The sequence below is a fragment of the Clytia hemisphaerica genome, unplaced genomic scaffold (genome assembly GCF_902728285.1).
Source record: "Clytia hemisphaerica strain Z4C2 unplaced genomic scaffold, Clytia hemisphaerica genome assembly, whole genome shotgun sequence".
Classification (NCBI taxonomy): Eukaryota; Metazoa; Cnidaria; class Hydrozoa; order Leptothecata; family Clytiidae; genus Clytia; species Clytia hemisphaerica.
This window is the reverse complement of record NW_027103721.1, coordinates 408468-430542: the sequence shown is the minus strand read 5'-3', so window position 1 is coordinate 430542 and position 22075 is coordinate 408468. Positions and strand designations below refer to the sequence as shown.

Here is a 22075-nt window from a genome sequence, read left to right as displayed (position 1 = left end):
AAAATTCATCTTAAGACATGCTGGGATTCAATAAAAGTTACATTTTAGGGAACCCATCTTACATGTCTTTGGAATTTCTCAGTCAATTTCAGTTTGAAATTGGGGTTAGAAAGCGGCAGAAACTATCTGTGTGTGACAAAAATTCTACGCATTCAAATACCCGCAAATTATTTTTTAAAGTAAATGTCACACTAAATAGGAATTTAAGCTCTCTAAATGATATTCATAATTTTCACTTTTCAATAATTCTTGCTGTTCTATTTTTTAGCCTTGTGTAGATTAGTTGAGTCACCCAGGAACAGATTCAAATAGCCTGTAAGGATTGAATGTGTCTTAATATGTTATAATAAATGTCAAATCCTTCAATATCACTGTCTGCCATAACATCAAAAGAGTTATTCAAATGAATTAGCTCACCTGTGCATTTGTCACGGGCAAAGGGAATCTCGGTAACACGTGTTCTATATTATCAGGCTCTTCCAGTAGGTACTCGTCATCAAATCTTGAGATAATATCGTTGTATTCTGAGGCATCTCGACGAAAGAGATTGTGCATTGCTGTATAATTGGTGTTTCTACACATTAGACTTGCCGTGTTCCATAACTGTCTCGGGGTCTTGTTTCTTTCTGTTCTAATTGGATGATTGTTGTGGGCATTCTGCCAGAAAGTTATGTCTCTCTGAATTCTTCTCCCGTATACGTGATGAAGTATTGACATATGTATTGGGTTTTCGATATCTAACAAGTGGTTTTCTCCATTGTGGTAAATGATAAGTAATACTTGTTCATGACTTTCGCGAAAACGTCTCTCCATAGCCGTTCTATTCGTATGTTGTGGACAGGTTTCCCAGCAATCCAGCTGTTGTGCTGGTCACCATCAATAGTTAACATCAGATTTTTTATGTGTGCAGACTCGGGATTCCTCTCTCCCTAATACCAGTGATATAATCAGATAACATTGTAAATGCCTTGTTATTTGTGTGTACATGTAAATATAGAACCAGTCTACTGTAACCATCAATGCATGCATTTATGACAAAATTCCATCTAAAACGAGAGGAAAAATGGTATTAGAAAGCCCTTGTGTCAGACCAGTCGGACCCTTATCCACTGAGAGAATAGGCCAAAAAACAAGTTCTTTGTATTTTTATTAGAGTGTTAGAAGAAACCTAGAGAAGAAGTTATGTCTGGGTCACTCCCGGGGGTCACTGTGAGAGACATATTCTTTAATAATTTAATAGAAATTGTACGCATAATTATGGCCGACTATAATATATATTATATTTTCCTGACATTTTCAAAATAGCAGCCCCTTTTCTTTGTTTTCCCATGTTTTCCTAAAGGATTACATCTTTTTTATTGGAACAAAGTATATTAGAACATATGGTTTCAGAGGTAAATAAGATAAGAATACGAAGGCTTCCAAAAATTGTGTCCTTAAAAAAACCAGTTGTTCCTCAAATTCAAAATAAATTCTTACAATACTGGTATCAAGGTGCCATAAAGAGTTTGGAGTGGGAACTGAGTAAACTCTCCTCGGAATCACTTGAGCCCATCTTCTTGCGGTTCCAGCAGGATCAACATGTGCTAAATTTCTTGCAACTCTGTCTCTTTGTACATTCACTGGAGGGTTTAGGCATTTCAGCATTGACTTCATCTCTCTGATACCAGAATTAGGGAATTTCTTATGTAGATTACAAATTATTGATGTTAGCTCTGCATCTTGAATTACTGTAAATCTTTGTCGAAAACTTTGAATTCCATTAGTTTGAATGAAATTATGCAAAGTGTTTGGATGGATCTTTTTCCCAAGAAGACCTTTTTCAGCAATGTCCTTTACTGTTATTCCCAAGTCAAGGAGGTGCTCAACCATACTCCTATTAATTTGGTATCTCCCGGGTCCTCGCTGGCCATTTGTTGATCGTTGCAAGACACATTGTTCTTACTACTTACTTACTTACTGCACGGTTTATCGTCCATTGTTCCCAGCAGCTGGGGTTGGACGCCTTCCTCTCTTGATGGCCGTACGCCATGCAATGCGATCGTTTGTCAGGTCGATGTTGACATTGAGGGACTTCATGTCCGCATTGATATTGTCCGACCATCTCTTTTTTGGTCTGCCAACATATTTCCCTTGCACTACATGAGTGAGCATCTTTTTTTGCCAACAGTCGTCGTGCATACGCTGCACATGACCGAACCAACGAAGTCTACCTTGGGAAACTAAGTCTTCAATACATGGAATACCAAGTCTTTCTCTAGGCTGGGTCATCGAAATCCTATCAGCCAGACGAGTTGAACAGATCCAACGAACCATCGCGTTGTCATTTCGAACAAGCCTGCTACAGTCATCAACCGTGACTGCCCAGGTCGGGCTTCCATGAAGCAAAACACCCCTTAGGCCAAAGTAAAGACACGACCACGACATTGCAATGGGATGCTCTTATTAGTCAAAATTGGCAACAACTGTCTAAATTTATTCCACGCAGACTTCACCCTTGAGGTAATTGCATCAAAACAGCCTCCATTGTCCCCAATCATATCACCTAGGTAACAGAATGTGGGTACTACCTCAAGATCTGAACCGTCTATAGAAAACACAGGGGAGGGAGGTACAACAACAGGATTTAGACAAGCAGGAGAAACATAGTAAAAATCTTCCCTTAAACGCCTTTTATGCCCGAGCATCGTTTATGAATGTAGTTTTTACATTGGCGGCATAAAATAGAGTTGCTTCCCTACTCCTTTGTAGCAGACACCACAAGGCCATTTACTTGTCTTTTGCCTTTCCCTCAGACCATGTTTGCAATGCATTACTTTGGTCTTCCGAGTGTTCACACGTAAACCCTTTGACTCAATGGCCTGTTTCCACTGGGTTAGCTTGAACAAAAGCTCCTCTTTAGATTCTGCAATAATAACCAAATCATCTGCGTATAGTAATTCCCAAGGACAACCGGTACGAAATGACCGAGAGAGAGCTTCCATGACAATTATAAATAGCAAAGGACTCAGGACTGAGCCTTGATGCACACCAACGTTTACGTCAAACTCGTCGCTGAATTTACCATTGATATTGATGCGAACACGAGATCTTGGAGAATTGTACATAGCCTGAACCGTTTTTACAAACCATTCAGAAACACCAAGAGTTCGCATGGCCCACCACAGCACTTTCCGTGTTATACGGTCGAAGGCTTTTTCAAGGTCAACAAAGGCAAAAGATATGTCCTTCTTTTTTCCAAGATATTTTTCTTGAAGTTGTCGTAAGATGAATATGGCATCTGTTGTTCCACGACAAGGCATAAAACCAAACTGCATGGAGTCGATTAAGATTTGCTCTCTGACCTGACTTTCCAAGATGCGCTCCAGTACCTTCTGCAATACTCTTCTTCGCTAACAGTGCTAGAGTTATCTAAAGTGCTCACTCTCTATCATCTGTTAATAATGTTTCTTGAAGGTTTGTTATTTTCCTTTTAACACGGGAAAAGTTTGTCACATTAACAGTGCTATTTCTGAGACTTCTAAAGCATTGATTCAACAGATTATGAATACCAGTGCGATGCCCCTGTATCACATTTCTGGTCAGTCCATCAACAAAATTTTCAATTTCATGAAGAATATCTTCATGTCCAGCAGCTCCTGCACGCTCTAGTCTGTTCATTTCATAATTTTCAAATCATACCTTCTATCAATATCTCAGCAATCAACCACGACTTCTCTAGCAAAACAAAGCACAACACAAAAATCATAAAGAAATTAAATATTATTTAAGTGAGTTAAAACAAAGTTTCATAGTTTTTTTTATAAATCATATTTTAAGAGGAGCTTAAACCTGGTTTAAGCAGTAACTAAACCTGGTTTAAGGTTGTGGAACTTAGTTTAACCTAATTAATGTGAATATCGTACGCCATATAAGTGAAGGATTAGGTAATCTTAAACATGGATTAGGTGATCTCAAAAAGGATTGCCTTAGATTAGGTAATCCCAAAGAGGGATTGGGTAATCTTTAATAGGGATTAGGTAATCCCAAACAAAAATTAGGTGATAGTCCCAAAATGATTAATAAAATAGACTAGGAAATGTAGAATAAGATCAAGCTAGCTTAGTCCCAAAATCGATTGTAAAGAAAAGAAAAAAAGAAGACATGAGCGTATTCAATTGAAGAACAAGAATCCAAGATCCTAAAGAGAAACCCTATATCGGATTCCTCTTGCATTTGGCCTATAAATTGGCAAGAAAAGATTCCATTTCTTCATAATGTTTAAAACCAAAGGCGACGATGTATGAATGTGACAATTGCGAAAAGACCTTTCCACAAAAAGCAACTACAATCGCCATGTTGCAAAAGCCCACCCTGATAAATCTGAAGAGGAAGAAGATGAGGTTCATCCAGACAGTTAGTCAATGTCCAATGACGAAGAAACAATAAATATCTGGGAGACCATGTTCAACGAATGCGAAGAGACTGGTTTATCAATTAATGAAATTTATAAATACAAGATCCTTTTTCTCCGGGCAATGAAAATGAATATGACTCATAAAGCCATCATGCAAGCTTTGCAAAGAGTTAGAGAAGAAGAAGATATGGACTTTGAGGAAGCATTGGATTTTGCCATCGAAAAACATTTTGATTCATCGACAAATAATTCAATTTTCAAATGATGAAATGAAAGAATGAAACGAATCGATCTCTGTAATGGACACTTGTATTTTCATTAAAGCTCTGAATATATTGCTCTCTGATTAGATTCTACTTGTATTTTATTTCTTTTATTCTTTGGGTCAATCATTTCACCCGAGGTAAAGCATTTAGCGTAAGGTAGGGTTACTGAAACATCATTATAATATATATGATGCTTTAAGTTTCAGCTACGTACGTTGTTTAAGAATAAAAGTAACAGGACAAAGATGTTAGCACTAACAAAAAGCTAGAAGAAATGTATAAATATAAATGAAATGGAGTATTGTAATAACAAAATGACCAAGGCATCAGTAATTGTGATTAAAGAAAACAATGATGTCTTATTTTTAATTGTAAAGAATGAATTTGGGAACGTTCGCTTTTTGAAAGTCTTCAAGGTATTTTATTGAAGTTATTTGAGGCTTTCGTCAAGCTCAACTGCCTTAATGTAAGTCAGACTAAAAAAAGTGAGTTACTTTGAAGGCTTTGCTGAATGAGAGTATTATCAAGTTAAATGCGAAGATGTACTCAATGTACCATCACGCTCACTACAAAGATAAAAAGAGACTGGTCCCAATTCAATCAAAGAAAGCAAAAGGTGTAAAGAAGTGTACCCAACAAAAGAAAATCGAACAAGTGGATTATCTTAACACGCTGATTTATTATATTGATGTGATTCATTTTTCTATAAGAGATCAAGAGACAACAATATGATTATTTCATTAGCTTTATTTATTTATTTCTTTTCTAATTTTATGGAACGGTATATTATGAGTAATAAAATAATTTAACAATTTAATTATTTTAAAATTAATTGTTTCAAATTTCTGACCCTTTGTTCATCAACTAAGAGTTCTTGTTTGGAATATTTGATTTCACCTTTCATCTGTAGCGTCTTGTTGCAAATTTCGATGGCTTCCTCTTCACCGACCACTTTAAGGAGATTCGAAAATGCATCTTCTACAAATTGCTTAGTCTCCGTTGTGAGACAGTAGTGATGAAGTTGACTTTGGTAGTCCTCCAAACATCCTTCGCACATTTCTCGCCGCACTTGCAAGACTTTTTCTCGCATGATCTTAAAAAACACGTTTTGCATTTCATTCTTGAACTTCTTTCGTTTCCATTCCAAAAAATAACCAGTGACATTAGCGATGAGAAGATCAGCTTTCTCAGGAGAGAAAATGATTAAGTTGGTATATTGCCCACTAAGTTTTTGAGTTATGATAAAGAATTCCTCTTCTTGATCAAAGTAGTTTTCAACATTGAATACTCCATCATCTAAGAAGGATCTCCTGAAGTTTGTTAAGATTATTGGTGCCTTTTGCTAAGATATCATTGAGACTTTCACCGGTGGACGTTGGTTGGGATGCATCAAATACTATCCTACATGGGGTGCTGATAGAATTGCCTTTCCAGACTGCTCTCCATGGGATGGTAATTGACTTGTTCATTATGAAGATTCGCTTGAATTTTAAGGGATAAGTTTGTGACGTAATCGACATACCCTAATTGTTGTAGCTTTCCTTCTGATTCAAGGATGTCTTGTTTGTCATGGAAATTCTTTGGATTGTTGAGCTTTTTGATCTGTTGTTGATACACTTTCATTGCCTTCTCACGGTTGTTGGAGAGACGTTTGGTTGGGTCAGCAGTGAATGGTAGATAAGCTGTTGTGATGCTTTTGTCGAAGTCGATTGTTACTGACTTGTTGATGATTGTTTTTTCAACTTCTTCTCTGATGCTGATGGTTTCGTTTCAGTCGTGCTTGCAGTCTTTGCATTCTCTGCGTTTGGGGCATCTGTAGGATATTTCACTGCCAGCTGCTTCTACTTCTTTGAACACTCGCATTGCTGTTGACAGGTGAACTTCAGTGTTGATTGGTTGAGCTGGATGTGTTGGTTTGAATCCATCTGGCAATCAAGCTGAGCATGCTCTTCGTCAGGTTGCAAAACTTTCACAATCAGAGTATCCATAAGTGCACGACATCGTCCACAAAGAAGTCTATGTTGATGACAGTCTCAAGCTACTCGTCAACTGGCCCACACTCGATCAGATCAATTGGAAATCGTCCTCGATCGTGTTGCCTTCTCGGGGGAGGAACCGCCAAGCTCACTCAGCGAAGATATCAACGCCATCTTTGTCGCTGGCATGAAATGGTTCGTCAAAGAAGACATGCTATCATTACACGTCAGTGAACTCAACTTTGCTAAGAAGAACCAGGGTAGAGATAGTATATTGAGAGTTCAAATATTTCTTTGGAAAATATAGGGTAATGGGAAAATAATTTTTTGTTAGACAATTTTGAATATGTCTTCGTTACTTTTCAGCTTTAAGTTTGGCTCAAAAACATTAAAAAAGCAGCCAAAACATGCTTAGAAAGTGACCCTCAATCATGGACCCCATCCCTTTGTTTACAATTGTCGTAACTCTGGCTGCCATTTTATTTTAAAATTATATTTTATCGTAGAGGTCTCCGTACGGGAAATTTTTTATCAAACAGACAATGCACACAGAGTGTACTACGCTACGATAATCGTGAGATACACTCTGGTACAGAGTACCCCCAAAACGGAGGTTTGCAATTTTGGCGATTTCTCGAGATATCTTTAAGATATGAATACAAAATTTTGACCATTGTTTGGAAATGTGATTTAGAGGGTTTTGGGCATAAATTAGTTTGATAAAGTTTTTACAGTATACCCCTGGTTGTCAAAATGCAGGTTTAGGGCCCCCAAAACGGAGGTGTAGTTAAAATCAAATTATTAAGCCCAGTGGCAATAGGGGGAAAAACTATGAACATATTTGTGTTTTCCCTTAAATTTACGACCCGATGGATGTAAAATCTATGATTTTTATGAAATATTTCAAGATTTTCCAAGTCCAAACTGAAACTGAAAATTTAGAAATTTTCAAAATGACAATTTTGATTTAACAACGCCTTAATCAAGTTTTTGAAAACAAATATCTTTTGAAAATAGTTCCATTCATGTATGGAATAAGCTGTGAAAATTTTAGAAAAAAAGCTTAACTGAAACTGAAAATATTAAGCTTTAAAGATATTTTTCTCCTATATTTAGCAAAAAAATGACAGAATTTGACGTTTTTGCTGATTCAGCGAAAAATTTTATATGTAATGTTAATTTTTTGTAATAAACTTTTAATTCAAGGTGATAGGAATGGAATACTAAGATTTTTTTCTGTTTCTCATATTTAAAATTTTCGGTTTTATCAATGCTGATTCTAGGGCTCCAAAATACTGGTTGACCTTTAAGATGCTATATCTTTTACCCAGCCTCTAAAGTCACAGATGTATCTGCATTTTCTGAACGGCATTAGGTGTAGAAAGTTTCCTATACCCCGTTTTCATAACTTATTTTCGATTATCCAAGGAGCTAGAGTGAGTTATATGCAATTTTCATCTAATTTTGGTGTTAAAATATTTCCTTTATACGCAAATATGTTATTTTGAATCCGTCTCAAACCAGCAAAAACATGCTCATTTTTAAGTATAACCATCATTCTTTCAAAATAAACAAAAATCGTTTAATTCTGATAAATCTAAAAGTCAGAATCTTCATTTTAATGACGACCTCCGTTTTGGGGGCCGTCTCCGTTTTGAGGGCCATATACTGTATTCAATAAAGTCTGAGATAGAAGAAATTGAGCCACAGACGGCACTACACAGCCAGGATTTAAAGGAAATGTTTCGATTAAAAGATGGTATATCGGTTGTCCTGCTGCGCTTCGTTCTTGTTAGGGTTTTAGATATCACAACCTGTTTCGGTAAAACATCCTCTACATTTGGCTTTTCGTTAAAAAAATAAAACCATCCATGTCTCTGATAAATATTATTATTATTTACGAAGATTTAAACAGGATATTTCTACACTGTAAAAACTCAAAATGTACCCAGGTAAGAAATTACTTAAAGAAATCTTAAGATAAGTAAAAAATTACTAAATTCAATATAAGATTCTTAGTTTCTCAAAATATAAGTAATTACTTTCTTGATAACAACAAAAGCTAGTTTGTTTGAAGAATGCTAAGTAATTTTTTTCTTAAAGTGAGAGATATGGATGGTTTGAATTTCGAAATGAAATTTTGCAGGTGTACATAATATGAATTGACATCTTCACAAAAAATTTTGTCATCATAGGTGACGTCATTGACCAGTGATGACGTCATCGCTCTTTGAAATTGCCGACAAAAGGACCCCCTCTAACTTTTTTTCTTGTCAATATTTTTTGCTCAAATTTTGTCTGTAGACTTCCTATAAGGTATAATTTTGGGGCGTGGGGTCAATTTTTTTCCACCTGTCACGTGCATATATTTTACAGACCGGCCCCAAATTACCCTTTTTGCCCAAATTAGCCCTAATATTTTATATCTCAAGATGGAAAATGGTAACGACTTGAAATTTGGACCAGGGTTAGATATTGGTAATCTAAGTCTGCATGCAAAATTTCAAGTCAATCTGACCACCTGTTGTCCAGAAAGTGAGTAATTTGGGTAAAATACAGACCGGTCCATAAAATCCGAACAACGTGACCGACCAACTTGAAATTTTGCAAATCTTCTAGTATCACTAATATCTACCTCTGGTAGTAACTTTTTTCTGACACTTATCCTTTTCTAAGATAAAATCATGCATCAAATTTGAATTTCAGTCGAATATCTAATTTTGGCAGATTTCACATTCTGGTCTTTAAAATACACACAAAACAGGTGGCCGACCTGAAATTTTGCATATCGTCCCCAATAATCCCTACCTACCACTGGTCAAAATTTCAGGTTCATAGCTTACTCTTTGGTGCTTAATTATAGGGGGGGGGTCATTTTGCATTTTTTGGGAAAAAATTGCCAAATTTTGACCATTTTTTGACCAAAAAAGTGTTCTATTTCAAAGAATATTTGAAATCTTATTGAAAACTCGACGGTTTTGAAACACCTTCGGTGAGAGCAACACTTTAAGCCATTGATTACCCCTCCTACTACCCTAGAAAAAAAATTTTGTTCGACCCCCCCCCCATTTAATTACACCCCCCCTACAATTAAGCACAAAAGAGTATGTCTATCCTGAGATTTTAGGGGGGCCTCGAGCCCCCCCCCCCACCAAGATGCGTCCCCTATAAAAAATATAGGAAGATGCACGAAGGGTTAATTAAGTGTAAAATGGTAATCTGCTAAAAGTCTCATATGAAAAATATAAACAATTAGAAGGCATACGCTATTTCTATTTCAATAAGCCAATTTCTGTATTTTCATACACTTTTATTCATCAATATCGCCTAATATTATTCATAATGGAAATAAACACACATTAAAAAAACAAACTTTTCTGTTAAAAGAATTGTTTTATTATTACTCTTAGGTGTCAGGCGGGTAAAAAATCTTATTTTGCTCCTAACCACTTGATAATATCATTCAAAAAATATCTCGTTTGAATAAAATAACAATCATCTGTTTTTTTAAGATGAAAAACGTTATAATCCAACAGTGATTCATAAGGAACAATCGATGTTTCGTTTTGTGATTCAACTTGATAGGCTTTAAATTCATCATCGAAACATAGTGTTTCATACTTTTCGATTTCAAAATATAAATAGCCATGGATTATATTAATTTGATGTATTTTTCCAAATAAAGGTAGCTTTTCTTCATCAAAGCCTACTGCTAAAAAGGCGTCTCGACAGTATTTAGTACCAAATCGCACAACCCAACTTGCCTTATGAGCCGCAGTTCCAAAATCTATACCTGGGAGGAAATTTCGTTCATCAAATTTGTTTCTCAAAGTTAACCGTTCATTAGCTGACAATGGTTTTACAACCCCATTAAGTTTTTCCTTGTTGAATAAAGGATGCGATGAGCCAGCCTCTGAGTTGTCACCAAAATTAGCAGTGTCAAGATATTGATGACGGTTGGCAAGAGAAAAAGGTAGGTTTTTGAAATTTTGTGATTTAGCAAGTGACTTAAAGTATTTATGTGCGGCTTCAAAACTATAACAGGAGTGTCTTATAGGAGGACCTAACTCTTCTACAGAGTTGGCAAAATGTAACATGTAATTATGTTTGGGTAAAATGTTAACCTCTGGAAAAAGACGCTTGAATTCTCTCAAATGCTTAGGTACTCTCTTTTTCAGCAATGCAATTGTTTCTTTTCCGATAACTGGAGCAATCAATATCTGACAAATTTCAATTAGGTCTAAAATAAGTTTAATGTACTCATTTTCAAAGCCAACCAAAGGACCAATCATGAAAGGAAATAGTCTTAAAAATAGACGTGCTTGATCTGCCTCGTACTTGAGCTTATATCCGCCTTCAAAAACACTTTCTCTTATTGGTGGAGGCTTGGAAGATATCTCAGAATAGCCATAGGGATGATTAGCAATGGAACCATTAATGGCACTCAGTGATGTAATTTTATGTGTAATAAATTCCTTTAAAACAAGCCGTATTTCATACTGAACAGTTCCTTCAAAAAGAATATGCATTATATCTTGTGGGAGCTGAGTAATTACATCAAATGAGGGAAGTCGACATAATGGACTTCTTTGGTTTAAACCATAAGTGATTTTCAAATCGTTTTGAAATTCACCGGTTGCATTTTCAATTTCTGTGCAGTGTCCATCATAAAGTTCTTTTGTACGTTGGGTAATTTTATCCAAATCGAAAACTGTTTGCAATGTATTAAAATCACAAAAACAATGTCGACACTTTTGATAGGCACCCCCTACGCCTTCCGTGAAGCCTCCCCATAAATGCTGTCCAAGAGTGTCTCCTAGGCAAATCACAACTTTTCCATGAACAATTTGTTCCTTGCCATTCAAATTCATAACATGCCCATTGTGTAATAAAAGCAAATTATCGATAATAGGCGCAAGTATTTTATCTATTCCATACTTTTTAACATGTCATGCATTAACAATGGCCAGTAATTTAACAGCACATACACGTGAGCGGTATTTAGGTGATATGTTTGCTATACAATAATAATACATATCAATTTTATGCTTCGTGGCAGCACTCCCAAGGGGGTTGCACACTTCTACTTCATCATGAAACAACATAAGAGCAATTCCAGTAGGATGTTGCTTAAAATATTCATCATTTTTATATACAGATCCATCAAAAATGTCATAAAAATAGCCGTTCCCAGTCAATCGTGCAGGTCTTAAAATGAGAGACAAAATTTTATCATTACTCAGCATCTGTTCCAATGTTTCTAGTAATGGTATGTACATAAATGTTTCCTGTTTTTGTGACATGACAAGTTCATTTCGTTTACGTTTTCTTTTCAAAATTGAACCAAGAACAATTTCAACAGGCTTCACATGGGATAGATTTGATTTGATGAACGATTTTTGCTGTGCCTCTGTTGAAAGTCCTTCAAATATATTACTCTCATCTCCAAATATTTCATTAACTAATGCAACATGCTCGTTTTCAGTTATTCCAAGTTCTTGTATGATTTTTGATTTTAGAATATCACAATGTTGGGCAACCAAAGATGTAACATTATCTTTGATCTTCTCCATTGTGGCCTGTAGATAAGAAAATAAAGGAAAAAATACATTATTATCACCATTCACCAACTGATACCGTGAGTTGGTCTAATTTTGTCTTTTCAAACTCGTCATAGCATTCTTCTGCTCTGTAAATTAAAAGTTAAACATTCAAACAAACCATTCTCCTAGTCATTTTCTGTGAAAAGATATCGTGAATGTTTTGATTAATTTGCCGCTTTTTTGTTGCTATGATGAGTTTGAAAAGATATTTGCGAGATTAGATCAACTCACGGTATCAATCTATCTATGCATAGTTAGTTATGAGGGTGTCTCTCCATCGCAAAATAGACGACACTAGGATTTTTTTCATACCGTCAATCCAGCCATCTTTCACACAAGGCATGGAACATTCACACCCCCTTTTCATCACGTTTTTTTTGGGTTTACAACTTCAAATCTTAAATTCAATGACTCATTTTCAGTTTTCTAAATGAAACAAACAATACAAAAGGGATAAGAATTATTTAGACCAGAAAAATATTGATTTTAGAGGGTGTGAATGTTATATGCCTTGTGTGAAAGATGGCTGGATTGACGGTAGTTTCGAGTCTTCTGAAGGTCAAAAAATAAATTTGTCACTGGCTAAGATAAATTCTAAGAGATAAAGGGAATAAATCAATGCGAGAATAAATTATTGGGGAATTAATTTTTCGCAATATTTTTGCCCAAAACCCCCCAGTAAAAACGATCAAATAAGAGCTCATTTGCAATAACAAATTCTGCAAAACTTAAATTTCTTGGAGAGTCATTCGCAATAATTAATTCCGCATTAATTAATTCTCACATTAATTTATTCCCTTTAGGTATGTTCTTACCTGTGACAGTTTGTTCCGCTCTTTGGATTTAAGCAAAAACATTGCAGCACATTTCTTAAGGTGTAATTGCGAATCCTGTAAAATAAGATTTTGTACACAAATGTAATTTGTCTATATAATATGCTTTTTTCTAAATCATTATTTCAAGTTGTAATCTTTGATATGTTAGTTAGTGGGGTTGCTCATTTGCAATGTATGTGGGGCTAAAAACTTTAATAGCATAAATTTGGCCCGTAATCATATTACTGGCAAAGCATGGAAAAGTTGAACGTGCATTTAAATTTGAATGATTCTATTATATTTTTTGCATTGCCGGTACTTCTTATTTGAAGATAGCGGTGATAAGCTTACTTCAATAAAATCGTTATTTTGTTGGTGAGCATGATCATTCTCATCTTCGTCTTCTTGTTCATCTTCTGACGCAGACGAGGAAGAAGAAAGCGGTTGTTGTTGTTCATCAGCAGTGAGATCAGCAGCACGTTCAGGATTATTATTATTCCCATATAGATCTTCATTGTCACTAGTATCAGTCGTGTCATCAAAATTTTCTATATTGGCTGGTTCTTCGTCAACTTCAATTTCGTTGGCATTTTGAGGGTTTATTATTATACCCTCGTTCTGTTGACGGTAGTAAACTTCTTTATGTTTTCTTGTTATATGTTTGTATAAAGAGTTATAAATTGAAAAAGTAGCAGGACATCCATCCACATTGCACGTAACATTGAAAGAAGATTCATTAGCATGGGTTGAACGATAATGGTTAAGAAGACAACGAAGTGAGAGAGCTTCAAAGCGGTTACACTTTAAGCATTTGAATACGTCTGCCATCAAGTCACGGGAATCCGGGAATCCGATCTTCAAGTCACTTTACTTTTCCGCCATGTTTAATTACCTATGGCAAGATAATTTATTTTAAGTAGCACGGGCGTCGGTGACAATTCGCTTACGTAATTTCTTGTCTTTTTCCAAGAAAGAGTACCGCGCGGTTTTGTAAATTACCCATCAAGCTTTGAGCGCTTTCATTGCATGTGCTCACGAAACGAAGAAAGCAGACAGCAGACAGAGAGAGAAGAAGTTCGAACTTATAAAATGCCAGAAAGAAAGCTAATCATTGAAATTACCAAGAAATTTCCCGACATCGGAGAATATTTCCTAGGTAAGGAATACTTTTTTGTGTGTTTATCTATATCAGTTTGCTGTTTGAAAGTGGGAGGGAGGGGGGAGCACACACATTTCATGTGCTTGTTTGCCCTCTCTTTGGAAATTTTTTAGGTGGATGGTGATGTAATAGTAGGGGAGGATCTGCAAATTAACATCAGAAAAGGAAAATAATTGATGGTGTTGCCTCAACCACCATGAGCAAAACCTGGGGAATTTCATTTTTTCTCAAATTAACCCGGAGATAGCTAAAGCAAAAAGCTGGTACGTACCCAAAAATTTTGAAAGTGTCAAAAAATGAAGGTCTTCAAATCTCTCTAAGGGGTCATCGACAAAAGATTTTCGAATTTTTTTATCGGCATTTGGCCGATAAAGGGGGGAGGGGGTCAAGCTACATACCGATAAAAAAGTAAGTATTGGGACGAAAATCTTTTTCAACCAACTTCCTTGTTCCTTCTTGGCCATTCGTAAAAAATTCCTTGGTTCCCGTCATTCCAACCATCAAAAAGTGGGTCGGTCGTTCGGTCGGTCGGTCGGGCGAAAATATTTTCTGTTTGAACGAAGAAATCCGAGCGGGCGGAATTTTCCTTCAGAAAGGGCGATAAAAGGGTGTTTGAGTGTCCTTAACCTCTTTTTCACTTCACAAAAGTTCCGTGGGTCTGTTTTGATGCTTCCATTTGGTCCGCAATGAAAAATCGGACTTGAAAATCGGGAAAAAACGGAATTAATGGGTTTTTGCGGAACGTGCGTTTGAGCACGCGCAGCGCGCTCAAACGCGCGTTCCGCATCCTTTGGCAAGATCTGCGTACGCGGGACGTAAATTTGTATATGTTCGAGAAATGCTACCGATTTGGTTCACGAAAAAACCCGGAGCAAAGTAGACTTTTCTTTATTTTATAAAATAAAAGTGTTTTTAAAATTATATCGAGTTTGACTATACAATCAAGTGCGAGATGTTTGTTTTTATGTCGTTGCTGCTACTTTCACTTTTGCAGACTTGCGAAACAAAGATGGCGATTTTTGTCAAGGCAGGATCCTGCTGATTTCTTAAGCTGGAAGGCATTTTTTGCTTGTAAAATAACGTTACTGCTGTTCCCACTTATTGGAAATTTTACTCGAGTATCATTCTTGAGGTTTTTTACCACTTCCTCTGGGAGAGGAGAACTGTCAGGCTGTCCTACCATCCACTTGCTATAATGTGACAATGTGTGTGGCTGTTTTTTTTTGTTGTCAACTTGAAATTTTCGATAAATGCAATGGTTTGACAGATGGTTGTTTACCTTGTGGCATCCGTACTGCATGACACGTTTTTGTGACAATTGATTGGAGTAACCATTCCTACTACATCATTTGATCTCATCGAAAACTATTTTTATGGCTTGAGATCAAACCAGCCAAATATCTGCAACTGTCAAGTCAGATTTAAAGCAACATTTGGATTTCAAAATATTTTAACATTTAGACTTTATTTATAATTTTATTGGAAATGTCATGTCATGGTTAAACTTTACATTCAGCCGAACAATGATTTTTTTGTCATGTTGTCTATAACACGGGGTTCAGCGTATTTGAGTAAACGCTGTTACGACAAAGATCATACATACGCCATCGAATATTGGGTGATTGTGGTCAGTAACATTTGTTGAGGAGGTATGCTGCGAAGAACAGACAATACAGACAATACACATCGCTTTTTTAGAAAAATCAAAAACTTCAATAAGGTCTATTATTCAACACGCCATAAGAAAAATTTTGCTGTAGTTTGAGATCAAGCAAACGCAAACATTACCAGATTCCCATCAAGATTCAATATTAATATTATGTAGCTACATATAATATAATGCAACACTAAAAGGGGGACAAATTGTGAATGTTTTGGTAGTACATGGGATGTTTTGTGTGTGACATGTGATGCTTAGTGACATTAAATTTTACATGTTAAGGCAGCAATCAGAAAATACACTTCCATTTTATTTTTAATCTTTTTAAGTCAGTAGTAGAAAATTTCAAATTCACTGCTGCTGGTGGTCATTATTCAGTTCAAACACTTTAAATAATTTCCAAATAAAATAAGCTCTTTCACAACATTTTCCTCAAAATTCTTGAACATGTTACTGGCAAAATGAAATGCATCCGGAGAGGTTCGTGATCGCTGCCTTATAATATTGGAATGTTTCAAGAGGTTTGAAGTCATTGCATGATTTGCTTTTTTGATTGCATGAATGTATGAAAACTAGTAGTGAATTTATAAATTAGTGATATTTTTGTAAAAATGGATTTTATTCTTTACCACTTTTAGTTATGACATCCTAAACTATCAAAAAGTCCATATTAGAATGTCACATTTACTGTAATATTTTAAAACTACAGAATCAAAACAATGACGAGAAAGACTACATTATTACTAAAACTTCACATCAATGTGTTATTGTTTTAATGACTTCATGATTGAAATAGGGTCTTTTTTTTACAGGATACGTTTGTTGAAAAATTCTAGAAGGATCTTTTAAAACTCATCAAATTATTTTCAGTTTAAAAGCTCTGTGTTACCCTTTTAAATACCACTGTAATCCCCCTATGTTACTAAGTCCATGTCCATGCTACGATGTTACTCTTTACAGTTTTATTTTTTTATTTTTTTTATTTTACCTTGTGAAAAGTTGTATTGAGCAGATATCTTTACGGCAAGTACAAAACGCCTACTACCTACTACTTACTACTTACTACCTACTACTTACTACCTACTCAGTTTGTATACTTTACAGACCAGAACTCTCCTTCGCTTGTTCGAAATCTCTATTCTAAAAAATTGGTTTTGTAATATCTGAATGCTAACACACAAGTCTTTGCTTATATTTACTTGAAAAAGGTGTTATCTAAAAGAATATTTAGCATATTTACGTAGTGAGTAAATATTCTCTTCGCCTCGTATAAGTATACTGAAGTATAAAACAAAAGGCCATTATCTTGATTTTTTCTACTACTCTCTCTTATGACTCTTATTATAAGAACTTTCCTTTTTCCTAAATATACTTCCTCTTATGACTCTTATTATAAGACGATAAGAATACACGTAAATGTCTAAAAAAGGCTCTGTAATATATATAAATAGGGGGTCAATCTATCTCTATCCTATTGTATGATCTGCATCATATCAAATGGTGCCAAAATATTTCTTGGAATTGGTTTGCGAAGCTTTTAATATTCAATAACTGTGTCAATATTTTTATCAAAAATTTCATTTCGTCAATACTTTGACATGGTCAAATTGACACCTCTAAAACAGTTCTTTGTAGTATTATCCTACTGAAAATTTCTACCTTGCGATACTGAAAGCATCTTATTGAGCACAATAAGAATTTTTGCTACATAAAATGAAGTCTACAAAGGTCATATTTAACGACCCTGTCAATAGTTTGGTTCAAAAGGGTTATTTTGTCAATAAATGTCAAAGACATGTCAAAGGATTTTCAGCAAGTACCCAGTGAAACATAGGGCTCTACTTACTTAAAGTATTTTAACTTTTTAGATTGATCGATTCTTATAAATAAAACTGACATGAATAAATAAGTGTGCGAAGGAAATATTTTTCTCTTCTACGAAGAAGTGCGTCTGTAAACTTTATAGAAAAAGCGCGGGAAAAAGTCATAAACAAAATAAAAGAGAGAAAATATTTTGAAGTCTTCAAAGTACGATAAAAGAAGAAGTTTTAACTTTTTTAGCACCAAAGTTTCAGATTTTGCTAATTTTAACATGCTGAATATTTTAAAGGTAATTTCGAGCCGTTTTGAGCTATTTTACAGTAGGTAGTAAGTAGTAGGTAGTAAGTATTAAGTAGCAGGTAGTAGGCGTTTTGTACTTGCCGGATATCGTTATACTTTTTCCAGGAAGATTTTTTGAAACTACTACAAAAGTATTACAAAATTTAGTACAAATGACTTTTTTATCTGTCTTTTAATTTTTTCAACATCCTCTTCTTTGAAATTATTGTTATGACTCACTGGCAATAAATTCTTGGTGAAATGTAAAGGTTTTATTAGTTTGTTTTATAAATTCTGTATTAATAATGGAGTCGTCGATTTCTTAAACATTTTGAAATTTCTTCGCTTTGCGAAAACAGAACGCTCGTTCCGCAATAGACTGGGAATCCAGTCGTTTATAACGTTTTTGTTGGAAGCGGGAAATTTTTATGTCGGGATATGGTTAAAATAAACGACTGGGCTAAGGTGGTTTCCGTAGCTTACGGGAGTTCCAGCAGGGCCCGCAGATTTCTGCGGGGTGAGAAAACAATCATATACAAAAAAATATATAAACAAATAAAAATTTCAGCCAATGAGAATTTCTAAGTGAAAGAAAAAAAAAACAAACCAAAACAATCCAACAAGACCCCCTGAAAATGTTATCCAAAAACATGAAAAAAGAGAATTTTTATGAAAAGTTTGTTATGCACAAAATATTCTAGACGACTATATTGATGCTCCTGTCAAGTTTTCTACTTCCTATTTTTTACTGAGTTAAGTCGTCTAGCATGCTAGACTAGTTCCGCAAGCCCTTTTATGTTGATTAATTTAATTTTTTCGGCGAGATAGCGTTTGCTCTTATCTCGAAAAAGAAAACATGGAGGGTGATGGTGCATAGTTGCCAAGTTCCGAAATTTACAATGCGTGACAAACAAAACGCGAGCGAAGCGAGTGCGATTTTGAGCTGAGGGTCTGGGGGTGCTCTAAGCCCCCCAGCGGGGGTTGTGGCGCAAGATATAATATGGCGCGCCAAATTACTTTTTACTACCAACTTTTTTTTGCGACACCAACTTTTTTTTTCGACACCTACTTTTTTTTTTCGACACCAACTTTTTTTTTCGACACGCCAACTTTTTTTTTCGACACCAACTTTTTTTACCGACATCAAGTTTATTTTCATGACAACAAATTTTTTTTTCCGATACCAACTTTTTTTTTCGAGACCATTTTTTTTCCCACCACCAACTTTTATTTTCCGATACTCTTATTTTCCGAACTATTGTCTCGATTACCTGCTAACGTTAATTGCTCAAAGTGTAAAAAGGCCTTTAAGTTTATATAGCGGCAACGCATGCACATCATTCGATCTTCCATAGACCATTTCACAATCGAAAAGCTCTTCGGTGGATGCTTTCGTATGGGGATAGACAAAAAAGAAAAACAGAAAGCTAAGGTTCACAAACCAAATTTGAAATAAAACCCAAAATACTCAACTATAAGGAATGATTTCAGGTTCAGTCAAAACCAGTTCTATTTTAATACTTTGGACTTCCTGCAGGCTTGTGTTTCATTTTTTTTTTTTCGTTCCATCTCATCTGAAAAAAAGTTTCACATGCACATACCATGCGCGCGATTGTTTAAGCCCCAGACACACTTTATATTAATCGGGCGTTGGGTGAGCGAGACAAGAATACTTTGTGTCGGGTCTCGAAAAAAAGTTAGTGTCGGAAAAAAAGTTGGTGTCGGAAAAAAAGTTGGTGTCGAAAAAAAAAGTTGGTGTCGGAAAAAAGAAGTTAGTGTCGAAAAAAAAAGTTGGTGTTGAATAAAAAGTTGGTAGTAAAAAGTAATTTGGCGCGCCATAATATAATACCGATTCGGAATCGTACTGGATTTTGAACCTGTGATATTATATTCTAGCCTCGAATTCGAGGTATATCTAGCCTCCGTATTCAAATAAACGGAAGTGCATTCTGCAATCACTGGTCTTTAAAAATTGTGATCTTATAATTTTTTGGAAATGCGGGACGTTAGCCCTATGCGGGCGTACAGCGGGACAAATGGCTGATTTGCGTACATGTCCCACCCTAAATATCTTGAGTTTCACTTTCCTCTTCGTTTCGTCAACCATCTTTACTTTCGCTATCTATTTACTATTTCTTAACTTTTTCCCAAAAGTTGCAGAAATTAGTTATCTCCATAATCATAATCAATAGAATAACGGCATTTCAAGGAAAAAAGACCGACCGTCTGTGAAATTGAAGGACTGCGCACGCGCGCGGACCATCTATAAACAAAGGAATACGAGACATAGACAGCGGGCCGTTTGTTTTGGTTTTAAAAATCGTTTTAAAAAATGGCGAATAATGTGATCTTGGTTGATGAGAGGAAAAGAAATATGGAAAGTAACATTTTGTCACAAAACGAACGTCAAGCAGAAAAACCCCTACCCCCCAAAACGTCAAATTGACGTTCGTCGTGGCAAAATGAGAATGGACGTCACCCCTAAAGTACAATTTTGAAGTAGCGTTGCGAAAATACTTGTCTTTCATTGGTCCCCGTGCTGATATATATGCGACTTCATCACGTCATTTTAACTTTCGTTTTAATTTTCGACATCAACGCGGGTATGTAAACAAACTCAATGTGGGTCAAATAAGTCAAAACTCAAAATAAACAATGAAGACGGGCGGCGATAGCGAGGTCAACAAGATGGCGAACACGCTGTTAGAGAAAACTATGGTTTCAAAAAGGGAAAACTTTATCTTGAAAAATTTTGGCTGATAAGAGCAAGGGGGGGGGGTTTGAAACTTATCGGCCAAATGCCGATAAAAAATTCGAAAATCTTTTGTCGATGACCCCTAAAACCTATTTTTATGGGAAGGTATGGTATTTTGTAGCATAAAGCAAAAAAAATGAGCGCTCGATGTCGCTTTAAAATTTTTTTGTCACATTTTTTAGGTTTTTTGCAAAATCGCAAGCCAAAATGAGAGAAAACATCATCAAGTTTTGCAATAGACCCTTAGGAGATCGCGACGGACTATTGAATATTAAATTCCACCAGCAATTATTATTCGCATACCAAATTCCACCAGCTTAAATTATGATACCTCCATCCTCCATACATCCATCCGTGAAGTTAATTAAAACCAGCGAGAAATTGCATATTACCTGTGAATAAGTTTGTTTAAATTAGCACGCTAACAAGTCTCTTGAAGTAACACGCGTAATAAAATGTCCATAAAAGTATCCCTTGTTTAAATTTTAGAAAATGACAATAACGATAACGATGTCTGTGGCATGAAATATTCAGATTTCAAAAAGTTTTTGGTTGGTTTCCCTCCATTAGATAGGACTGGTGCTTGGAATATTGTACAGGTATTCTTTCTTTCCTTGCTTTCAATTCAGCTCAAATTTTTAGAAATTGTCAGGGGGTTGTTTCATTTCACAATAAAAAACAAAAATGGGGGTAAAAATGGGCTAAAGCAGACAGTTGGAGACAACATTTTTCCGCTATATACCTTATACGTACAAACTTTTGTGCATACTAATTTTTGGGCATGCACATTTCATGCACATTTTTTTTCTGTTATTGCTCGAAAAAATTAGTCCATATATTACGTGCAGAGGGAAGTATTGAAAATATGTTAACTAGAAAATATATTGTTTCTCATGGTTTCACAATAATCGGATTTCTACATAGGACTGGATGTACACGTGTGACACACCTCCAATTTCGCCACGTAGGCGTGAACAGGCTCAGGACTCATTAAGCTTACTTCAGATTTACACTCCCAAAACCAAGAAAATGATTGACGAAATACCAATCCAAATCAGATCCACTCCAAGTGTATCCACTCAAAGCAGATCCACTCCAAGTGTATCCACTCAAAGCAGATCCACTCCAAGTGTATCCACTCAAAGCTGATCCACTCCAAGTGTATCCACTCAAACAGATCCACTCCAAGTGTATCCACTCAAAGCAGATCCACTCCAATTGAATCCACTCAAAGCAGATCCACTCCAAGTTTATCCACTCAAAGCTTATCCACTCAAAGCGTATCCACTCCAAGTGCATCCACTCCAAACACACCACAAAATGAAACCACCCCCAAAAGGAAAAA

At 35.7% G+C, this 22075-nt stretch overlaps 2 protein-coding genes across 2 annotated transcripts; one reads left to right on the top strand and one right to left on the bottom strand.

Moving 5' to 3' along the window:
* Positions 1-10069: 10069 nt before the first annotated feature.
* On the bottom strand, positions 10070-14804 carry LOC136804403 (uncharacterized). The gene is made up of 4 exons (XM_067061118.1): positions 14614-14804; positions 13408-13948; positions 13057-13131; positions 10070-12217 (listed from the first exon to the last, which is right to left on the bottom strand). Exon 4 carries the CDS (start codon positions 11507-11509, stop codon positions 10070-10072), a length of 1440 nt encoding a protein of 479 aa, XP_066917219.1. The 5' UTR covers positions 11510-12217; positions 13057-13131; positions 13408-13948; positions 14614-14804.
* LOC136804326 (uncharacterized) lies at positions 14009-21935 on the top strand. Its single transcript, XM_067061032.1, has 3 exons — positions 14009-14212; positions 21220-21329; positions 21655-21935. Exons 1-3 carry the CDS (start codon positions 14083-14085, stop codon positions 21877-21879), a joined length of 465 nt encoding a protein of 154 aa, XP_066917133.1. The 5' UTR covers positions 14009-14082; the 3' UTR covers positions 21880-21935.
* Positions 21936-22075: the final 140 nt, after the last annotated feature.